The 10,663-nt window shown below is 43.3% G+C and overlaps 1 protein-coding gene across 2 annotated transcripts; it reads right to left on the reverse strand.

The window, feature by feature from the left end:
* Positions 1–7,709: 7,709 nt before the first annotated feature.
* Positions 7,710–9,521, reverse strand: METTL21A (methyltransferase like 21A). 2 transcript variants are annotated; one of them, XM_009284640.2, is made up of 2 exons: positions 9,415–9,521; positions 7,710–8,162 (listed from the first exon to the last, which is right to left on the reverse strand). In XM_009284640.2, the coding sequence occupies exons 1-2, from the start codon at positions 9,497–9,499 to the stop codon at positions 7,786–7,788; spliced, it is 462 nt and encodes a 153-aa protein (XP_009282915.1). In that variant the 5' UTR covers positions 9,500–9,521; the 3' UTR covers positions 7,710–7,785. The 2 variants fall into 2 exon arrangements, with proteins under 2 accessions (XP_009282915.1, XP_009282914.1); XM_009284639.1 differs by having other exon boundaries at positions 7,710–8,183.
* Positions 9,522–10,663: the final 1,142 nt, after the last annotated feature.

Here is a 10,663-nt window from a genome sequence, read left to right on the forward strand (position 1 = left end):
TGTGTGTGTCTGGGTGTGTGTGGATGTGTGCGCGTGTGTGAAAGCTTCCCCCGCCCCAGTAGTTCTGGGCTGCATTATTCTAGCGCTTATTACTGATTTGTTTTGTGCCGTTTCTCAGTTATCCATTTTCAAGAATTTTATTTCATCTTTCATGGCTTTTGTGAGGTTTGTTTTTGTTTTTTATTGATGGAGATTTTTGAAATTATGTAAACAGTTGTTTTACAACAACCACCACCACCCAGAATAATTCACTTTTGTGCTTTTTCTCTTTGGCAGCTATATATCAAAGGCAAAACAATTGGAAAGGTTGTTAAGGTGTTATTTTCTAAAGGAACCACTGGTAAGACTTCTATTTTCCTCCTGCATTTTTATTTAAGCAGCAATTTCACCAGAGTCAGGTAGTTGCCAGCACTATTGCTTGTATCTGAAAGCACAATTTTAGCCTGTCATGCTCGTCAGGACTGTACAGACACCTGCAGGTTCTGGCTCTTCTGTAGTTGGCGTTTGCGTTGCAGACCACTGTCTTCTCTGGTACTTGTAGGTTGATCAGAAAATTGGTGGGGTGTTTGGAATCATTAAGAGGCTCAGGAGAAAAAAAGTTAGATTTAATAAGGAAAAAGAGCCCTCATAATTTCTGATCTAAATTTGTACTACAGGTTTTTTTAAATCTGGGCTTCCAGTAGACTGCAGCTGCAAGTAGTCATCTGTTAGCGAAAACTGGCCTCTGCTTTTTTATTTTCTATTTTTCTGATTTATGGCAGCCCGCCTGTCATGCTCGTCAGGACTGTACAGACACCTGCAGGTTCTGGCTCTTCTGTAGTTGGCGTTTGCGTTGCAGACCACTGTCTTCTCTGGTACTTGTAGGTTGATCAGAAAATTGGTGGGGTGTTTGGAATCATTAAGAGGCTCAGGAGAAAAAAAGTTAGATTTAATAAGGAAAAAGAGCCCTCATAATTTCTGATCTAAATTTGTACTACAGGTTTTTTTAAATCTGGGCTTCCAGTAGACTGCAGCTGCAAGTAGTCATCTGTTAGCGAAAACTGGCCTCTGCTTTTTTATTTTCTATTTTTCTAATTTATGGCAGCCAGAGAGTACTTTTTGTGGGTTAAAGTAAAGACAAGTCTCCCCATCTAAGCAAGTTCATTATCAGTGGTTGCAAATCATGACAATTCATAGACGATTTCATTGGTTTTCTAAGACCCTGGTTTTATTGTTGTTTTTTCACCCTGAAGCTGGTTAGTGATGTAACATTTGCCAATGATCTAACCAAAAGGTCATGTATTTATTTTTGTTACACTATATTCTTTGTAAATGTTTAATTAAAATGTGCACTTTTAAAAAAAAAAAAAAACGGAACGAAAAAAAAAAGAGGGTTTGCTTGAGAAGCTCCCTGGCACAATTGTTGTAATCCTGCTGCCTGCACACAATTCACTCCTCTCCCCACAGCAGTTGACTCCCCTGCAAATTTAACTTGCTGATCAGCACCTGGCTGATCCAGCAGGCATTACTTCAAAATGGCAGGAGATCTGAACTGGCAGTACTGAGCCCTGGAAAGAATTAAGTGTGTGGTGCCTCAGAGCAGTATGTACAGGATGGATGTGAAATTATTTTTAGAATAGAACTAGTTCAGTGATCCCAAGTGGGAAAGGGAGAATAATTTGGAAGGAAAGCTAAACTATTTTTCAGTCGCTTTATTCCCCTTTTCTTAATTTGAGATTTGGCTGCAAATTTTACAAGCTGCATTCCAAGAAAATAAATCAAAAGGCTTTCCAGTTCTTTGACACCAGGAAGTAAAGGTACATTGACAATGCGTCACCCTGCTTTAAAAGCTAAAAAAAAGCACAACCACCTTTCTTTTGCAGGAGCAATGATAATTTAGCTATAGCCCTGAAATCTGTCACTGTGAGCAGGTTTTAAAAGCATACAGTACATTGATGGTTCTCTGTACTGTGACTGGGAACTCATTTCCCTGAGCTTTTGAATTTGCTAGCTGTAAAAGACACCGATTTTGCAGAAACCTGAATGTATCATGAAGCTCAGTTGGTCTGGGAGGAGCCAGACTGATAGAAAGAAACAGGGTGCTGAAATCCTATCTACCGTGTGCTTGTGACAGGTTCAGGTCTGTGGATGGATATGGCTTAAATCTGTACATCTTTGGGGAAAAGGGACCAGATACAGTTGGTAAAAGAGGGTTTGCATTTCAAAAGTGTTTTGCCTCAGAATGTGTTTTTTAAATGTATTTAAGCTCTGGCCCACAAAGAGACTTGCTTGGGCTAGTTTGCATAGCACAAATTGAAGACAGTGACCTGTCTGCGTTCTGGTACTGCAAGTGCAGTTTGTGACTTGCTGTATAACTGGTGAGTTCAGGTCTCGCTTTCACCAGCGAGAGGCAGGAGATGTCGGCTGTCCTCAGGAGCTGTGTGCTGGCAGGGAAAGGGCCAGGGACAGGCTGTAATCATCCACGGTTGGCTCACTTCATACGCTTACTGTACTCATGACTTGGGAGCAGTCGGTTCACTTGGTCTCAGCCTCAGCTATGTATTTCTCTAAATTAGGGGATAGCTGAGTGAGAGCACGGGGAAGGAAGGCCTTAGGCCAATTAAGTATCTGGAAATGGCCACTCTTAAGAACTAAGGATGTCCGGATGCTCTCCACAAGTTGTGTTTTATCCAGGTGCCACTCCATTTTTTGTGTGTGTAATGACATTTATTTATATTAAAACATTAATTTTTAAAAGTTCTAGAACTTGGAGTTTGTATGAGATTTGAAACTGTGCTGCTTATATGGACTTCTAGGGATGGGATGGGGAACAGGGCAAGAAGAGGTGCTAGTTGGCAGCCAACCCCTCCACAGACTTGTCCACAGATTGGTTGTTCACTTCAAAAATGAGTTGTTTCTACTCTGGATTTATAATTTGAAATTGTTTTGGAACAACGTTTTTCAGGGAAGCTTCCAGAGCGAGGGTTATTATTCTCCCTTTGTAATGTAAGCTGGAAAGAGTAAGTTCACCTCATCTGCATTTCTGATTCTTTACCCAAACCATGTCAGCACAGAACAGGGTATTTGAGCTCGACTCCCACATACTTGTGGAAGTTAAAAGGCTAAATGAAAATCCATTACTGGGGGAAAATAAATTCTTATTTACATTTCCCCAAAAATCTAGAAACATCCCTGTTGTGTTGGGGTTTTTTTTACTTAATTTTTTGTGCTTTATCTGTGTTTTAAAAAAAAATTGTACTGGGTTATAATGCATTTTATTAACACTGTGTACATATTAGCTGCTTTGTGTTTCAGAATGGTAGTAATTGCTTTGTATATTAAAGTGATTCTTGTGAATTTGTGAATTATTGTCATAAAGAAGTGCTTTTTCTTACTGTAACCTTTGTGGTATAAACTGTCATAACTCCCTTTTTACACAAACATTTATGTGCAGTCACATAAACGTGCTTTAAAAAACTCTACAAAGTCTCTTTTTTGGGCAGGATGTTCCATTTACACTAGTTTAGTGGCAAATGGTAGCTAGATAGGAGTATGGGAAAAGGCGTAAGCAGACTATGGTGTCCTCTCATGATCTGTGGCCTGCTGTAAGTATTCATGAGATATTTTCCCCAAAGGGAAGGCTTTTTTAATCTTATTTAAAATAAATTAGATTAGTGAGAGGTTCAAGTCCTGAAAAACAAAGTTCCTCTTCCACTTCTGGTATTTTTAAACCTGCTTTCCAGTATCCACTCTGGTGGCAGTTAGTTCTGTTGTTTATATAATGTGCGAAAGACTTTTCCCTTTCAGTTTAAATATGCTGTCTTTCCCACTTTTAAGCATTCCTGTAGACCATGTACTACTGATGTTAATAACAGAGCAGAACAGAAGGCAGCAAACACTGCAAGGATCGCAGCCCAATTATGTAATCTGCAAGGCTGGATCCAAACACTGGGATGAAAGCCAGAAGAACAAATTCAGCGCTGAGGTAAACACACCTCCAGTGAAAGCAAGGGGAAGCAGTAAGGTCAGCTCATTATGGCTGAGATTTTGTGGTTTTCACAACTGAGCGTTTTCATAATGCCATTCACGTACTTGCTCAGAAAAATCTGCATCTCAGTAATGAGGGAGAATCCCCAACAAGGGTTAGTCCATGAGATGAAAATGCAGTTTGGCTTGAGTGTCACACTGAAAAGAATCGGGTAATACAGATTCCTGTGCAGTCAGTAGGTCAGCTGGTAAATCTGATTCTTCTGACACTGCTGCACCTTGAAGCTCTTCGTCCACTAGATACAGAGCTGAATTTCATACTCCGTGTCTTAATAATAATCAAACGTGACTTTAGTTGCAATGACATCTTAGAAAAGTTTGTTCCCTTGCAGAATGGCATGTTTCAGGGATGGTTTTGCAATCTCACAGCATGTTCATGTCTTATCTGGTCACTTCCCTGTGACTTGGATCCTCTCCCTAGGGTGAGTATTTTATTTCTTGAGACTATTTACGCATTGCCCCACTACTCGGGGACCCATGCCCAAACACATCCTCCCTACAGATGAGTTCACATCAGCTGCTACAAAACAGGACCAATGCAATGGAACCACCCAAAGGAGAATCGCGCTGACTTCTCTAGTGCTGGGATGAACAGGGTGACAGGAAGTGCTTGGGCAGGGTATTAGTGTAATTGCCAAACAGCCACTGAAGCACTACCATGCCTCATCTCATACTAGAGCAGAAGCTCACCTGGGACCAGTTGGTCGGGACACCAGAGTTTGCAGGTGTCATCACGGAGGGCTGCTCTCTCTCTGCTCACTCACCGGGCAATTATGCCTCTGCTACTTCTGCCCTGCATGTCTGGCGTGGTTCACTCCTGACATCTCCCTGAAGCTAAGCAATGGGAATACAAAAAAGCTGCGAAGCCCAACCTGGGACAACAGAAGGCACGGCTCAGTGCCTGGTGCAGGTGAGTGTTAGCACTGCCCAGCAGGAATGGGCTGTAGGTTTCAGCTGAGTTATGTTTTCACGATTGGTGCCTGCCCCTAAACACTGTAGCTTAAAAAGCAACCAGAACTAATGTGCTTGTGGTGGTGGCCTAACTGCAATATTCCTGGGTCTGGTCTCCTGAATCTAAAGGAGCACCCGCACCCCAGTAGCAGTCAGAGGAGAAGGTGTCCCCTTGAGGGGGTGCCACTTGCTGAGCTGGGGAGGGGCCACCAAGAGCTCAGCTCTGCAGGACAGGGGCAAGGCACTCACCTGAGCTGCCAGTGTCATCTCACGCTTTTCTCCAAAAGTATTTACTTATGGGCAGTAGCATTGCTTCAGCCTTCAAACATACTCCCTTGGGTTTGCATACAGCTGCTGTGCAACAGCAGCACAGCAAAAGAAGACAAGCCTGGTCTCTTCCAGCACATGCCTGCTCTCGCAGGAAGGCTACAGGCTGCAACAGCAGCAATGGGAAAACGGACACCGAAAGCTGCTAAACAATTAGAAAGAGATGCAATTAAACTGATCTGTTTTAAAAGTGCAAAACTTTTCCTATCGTCAAGCAAGGTCTGGAGCAAAGCCCCCTTCTTAAAAGTGTGTAGGTTGCTGCACTAGGCTTCATTCTGTACTACACTGGGCTTTATTCTGTACTATTTAAGCGGGCTTTTTAAGCATGTTCCTCCTATGGCAACAACGCAAGCTGCTAAGGCTCTCAGTATTGCAAGCTGCAGCCTCTTGCGAGGGCCAAGCACAGCCAGGTAGCAGGCTTTCCCCATGCACCAAGTCACATGCACTCATAAGCCCAAGCACCAGCACGCTGCTTTCTGCCAGCTCCAGCTGGGGGGGGGGGGGCCTAACATACAGTCACCACAGACGAGCTCGGAGACAAGGAAACACCAGTGGGGAAGAAAAGGAAGAGGAGTGGTGAGAACTTACAGCTACGCTCTGAAAACTAGAGCCAGAGGGAGAGTGGGGAGAGCTTGTAATTTTATTCAACCATTGCTCACCCAGTTGATAGGACAGAAAAAGCCATGTCTGGTACATTAAAGCTCATATCGTGTTCTGTTTTTAATTAAAAGTGCTGTCTTCCTTCCCTCAAAGGGACTGCAGCTCTAGTTTCAGACTGCAGATTCCCAGCCAGCTGCTAAGTACTGTTTTAGTGACACCATGTGGCTTCTGAGGATACTGTTGTACGCAAGTGTTTTAGAGCAGCAACTCTCAGGCAGAGTCCAGAGTCAAGCAAGGAACTCAGCTGAAGACACGCGAGACACGTCGGGGATGAAGCACAAGACCTTCGGGCCTCATTCATGGGAGCTGTAATGATAAATGTGTCATTTCCGGATTACAGTCTGCACATCACTTCTGGACCACAGACCCTCTGCATCTTTTCCAGTTAGGAAGTTTGATGGAAGCAGAAGTGATAAAGAGCTCCTAAGGTTCATGGCCCCAAGCAGCTGCTGGTGTTTGCTGTTGCCAGTGCCAAAGACATGCACACGCTTAAAGCCTGAACCTGACCTGGGGCTTTGTAAGTTAATTTTAAAGAAAAAAAAAGTTCCACATCCACCAAAAAAAAAGTACTATAGCAATTCCTGCATTTAGAAGTGTAGCTGTCTTCTGTTAGGCCATTGTTTTCACCAGTTTCATTCTTCCACCACTAGAAAGAGAAGGAAGTCTGCTGCTGGTGCAAGCTGGATTCCAGGCTGCAGCACTTTTCACAGAGGACCTCGTGGGATAAACACACACAGGTGTTTTTACAAGCTCAAGGTACGAAATCAGTTACTTAGAACAGCGTCTAACTACCACTGTGCACAGAAAGCATGCCGAAATCTAGACACTGCCCCAAGGTCCCAAGTAATTCAAGAATAAGTACTCCCCCAGCTACAAAGACTTTACAGCAGCACCCTCCTCTCCTAAATAACAGCTCTCGGAGACAGAGTGAGCCACAAACAAAGGCAGAAAGTAGAATGTTATTTAGCGGTACTTTGAGAGTCAAGGACAGATTTGATATTTAAAGAACAGTTTGAGTCTCCTTGTTTCACTTTCCCTGCTGGCACATGTGCATGTGTATCTGCTCCAAGGAGCCCTGATCTGTGCGAGGGAAAGTTACCTTGTCAGGGACAACCCAAGAACCACGGCTGCTTTGGTACTGCAGGCATAGCCTCCATGCTTGCAAGTCAGGTAAAAACACTACTGATTTCTAAGTTGGCTTACTCTGCAATACTGATTCCCAACTCACTCCGCTACACAGACCTTGCTCTTTGTTTCCCTGTGCCTCTTCAATGCAGCAGTGACAGCAATACGACTTTATAGCAGCTACCTTTGTTGCTTTTGGCCTTTAAGTGGCTTCTTTTACCACAACTTTTAAGATGCAGAAGGCCTGAAGAGTCAAAGCATTTAGAGCTGGAGTCTTAGCTTATATTTCATCCACTTTTCTAAAGTTAAGGAAGTGATAAGGGGGAAAAAAAAAACCACTCTAATCTATTTCTAAGTTTCCCACAGAAATTGTGTGGCTTGATTTTAAACAACAGATCTTTTGATGACGTTTTTGATGCCTGGAGATTTCTGCAACTTAAATCAGTTTCAAAAATTACATTTGATAAAAAGTCAGTGGAAGACCCTATACAACTCTACTGAGAAATGAAGCAGAGGTTCAATACACAGAACAGAAATACAATCCTTGCTGTATCAGACCAAGTGATCAGACAAGACCATCAGAACAAGAAGCCAGTGAAATAACACAACTGCAATTATATGCTTAGGAACAAGTGTATTGAGTAGAAACAAGGGGAGGATTGAACAGCCTCAGTGGTTTACTAACAAAGCATAGAGTCAAAAGTCATCCTTGCGATTACCCCTCTGTGCTTTGTAGATATGAACATCCTTACTGGAATCATAGTGGACCTCATATACAGAGAAACGGCCTCTCAGCATCTTCAAGAATTTGTGATCCCGTTCATAGCGGATACGACAGGAAAGAAGAATCACAGTTTGCTCTGAGCACAGGTGCTCCAGCGTCTGAAGCAGTTCTGCAAAAGTTTCTTCCAGATAAACGATGTCTGCACCCAGGATGAAGTCAAATGCTCCTGGAGGGAAGTTACCCAGGTCTTTTCCCCAAGTCAATTCCTTCACCACAGCTCTCGGACGTAGTTCAGAAGGTAAGTTAGCCTGTACATTTGACTCCAGGAACTCCAGTGCTGCCGCCCTGTCTGTGATGGTAACATGAGCACCTAAGCGGTACAGGAGTATGTCTCAGACATATAGTCAATGTCCATAAATATAGCATTTGCGATACAATGCTCTAAGTCAAGCAGGCTCCTTAGTTCTTGTTAAACATTAACAACTCCCCTGAGCTGCCTGATTAAAAACAAACAAACAAAAGAACAAAACAAGCAAAAAGCCCACTATCTACATACATCCTACCCTTCATCAGTCACTTAAGAATATAAAGTGTACTCCACATGAAGATTAAGTTGGGTAGGGAACAAAAAGTGTTTTCTGGAACTTTTTCTTAGTGCATGGAAGTAGAGAAGTTACTTTCTGCCTTTCCATAGGTGACAGAATAAGTTACAGGGATTGTTACAATTAACCTGCTCCAATTCCGTATTTGTTCAGTAGGAGAGAGGTAGCTAGAGAGCCTCTTTCACAGGTCAGACAAAAGTTATGCCTGTGTGATTTTGCATGGCATGATTGTATTTTGACAAAAACTGCTTTGTTTTTATTATTTCAATAGGCACCTTCCACAGCCACTAGAGCTTTGAATTACAAAGTTAACCTGGGACAGTTAACACAAATTTAACATAGTACCCAGTCCCTGCCTCAGTCACAGACAGATCACAGGCACATCACTTCATTTCTCCAGACCTTGGTTTCCCTGTCTGCAAGATAGGATAACAAGGCTTACACAAGCTCAGAGAGTGGTTTCTGTCTGTAGATTTATCTGTGCTGCATAAACCTGGGACAGTTAACACAAATTTAACATAGTACCCAGTCCCTGCCTCAGTCACAGACAGATCACAGGCACATCACTTCATTTCTCCAGACCTTGGTTTCCCTGTCTGCAAGATAGGATAACAAGGCTTACACAAGCTCAGAGAGTGGTTTCTGTCTGTAGATTTATCTGTGCTGCATACAAGAACCAGTGGAAGACCGCAAGCATGGCGCTCACTCCCTTGGGGGAGAATAGTGGCAGAACTTAATGCTGCTGAGCTGAGTGCCATAGTAACAGGCGTCAGCCTTAACAGGGTCCCACCATAAAGTAAACTGCAGTGGCACCATCGCTACAATAAATAACGCAGCAGGCTCTGAAGTCTAACAAGAAAGGAAGATGACTCAGACAGGAAACATCACAATTCACATATGTAGCTTTGGTGTTAATTTCTATACCAGGCATGTAGATGTAAAAGTGCCAGTTTTACTACAGTTGTAAATTGCTTTAAACAAACAAAAAAAAGCCCTTACCTAATAACGTGGCCACTATTCCCAGCAATCCAGTTCCAGCTCCCAGCTCAATCACAGACTGATCCCTGAGATCAATGCCTCCCATCTCCAGATAAGCACACAAGACAACAGCCTAAACCAAGAGACAAGGGCAATTAAGCAGAGGGCTCATTTCAGTCATATTGAACACTGGATTTCTGATTTACACTGAGAGAAAAGGTTATGGGAAGGGTCAGGCACTTCAGGTCTGCAGCAAGACTTTGTTCAGCCCTTCTCTGCCTCCTGTGTGCACGTGTGGTCTTTTTATGAGTTTTATGGAAGACTCTTACAGGCAAAACAAAAAAAGAACCACGGAGGCTACAACTCGGATGCGGCAACACTGCTTCATGAATCCCCAAACATAATAGGAGGCAGAAAGAGTTGCATTTGGAAGGGAAAAGCTGGGGGGTGTCAAACACTGGTGAATGAACACAGTATTGCAAAAGCCCAGGATGAGGTTTCATAGTATCTTGGATGGTATTTCAAAAGGTTTCTGCTCAACACTGGCATGCCGTCAGGAAGGACACAGGGAAAGTAAAGTAATAACACTTCTGTTTGTATCTAACGTGTGTTGCATTTTACAGAAATCTTGACAAGGAGCGCTCTCCATAGCAAGTTCTGTCAAAGCCGATGTCGGGAAAGACCCACAGCCCTGTGCACCAATTCATTTGAGGAGTTTGCTAAAACTGCTACACTTGCTCTTTAAAGCTAGAGGTAAAAGTGGAATTTGTGTCTGGACAGAGACCCGACCGATGGGAAGCCCTTGCATTCCTACAGCAGTACTGCCACCGACTGCCCCGCAGCCTTGGGCCCGCCACAAACCCCTCTGTTTTGCACGTTCTTATCCCCAAGATAAAGTCTACCAGCAGTCCTTCTCAACTCTACAAGCAGCAGGATCCTGCGCTCTGAAGGGCGTTAAGCAAACATCATGGGCAACTGTTAAGAAATGGGTGGGAGTTCTGCGAGTTATCGGGAACATTTCCTGTATTTGGCACTGGCCGCGCAGGGATTAAGGTGGCACGTTTCCCCTGGGGTCTTCCAGGATCTCTCATGAGGAAAAAAAAAAAGAAAGGTAAAGCAGAGATTAACGTTTTCTTTTTGTAAAAAATTTCTTATCGAAAAAAGCCTTCCCTTAATTCAATGTTAAGTATTTTTCTACGGTGATTCTGAAAGCTAGGGCAAGCGCTACAGGAAGCCACAAACAGAAACATTTCACCTGGTGTGAACACCT

The sequence above is a fragment of the Aptenodytes forsteri genome, unplaced genomic scaffold (genome assembly GCF_000699145.1).
Source record: "Aptenodytes forsteri isolate BGI_AS27 unplaced genomic scaffold, ASM69914v1 Scaffold183, whole genome shotgun sequence".
Taxonomy (NCBI): domain Eukaryota; kingdom Metazoa; phylum Chordata; class Aves; order Sphenisciformes; family Spheniscidae; genus Aptenodytes; species Aptenodytes forsteri.

Bases quoted from the DNA above. Each gene is read 5' to 3' on its own strand.
- METTL21A (XM_009284639.1), bottom strand. From the start codon at position 9,499: ATGGGAGGCATTGATCTCAGGGATCAGTCTGTGATTGAGCTGGGAGCT. The intron at 8,184-9,414 runs GTAAGGGCTTTT...TGTACCGCTTAG, and splicing joins AATAGTGGCCACGTTATTAG to GTGCTCATGTTACCATCACA.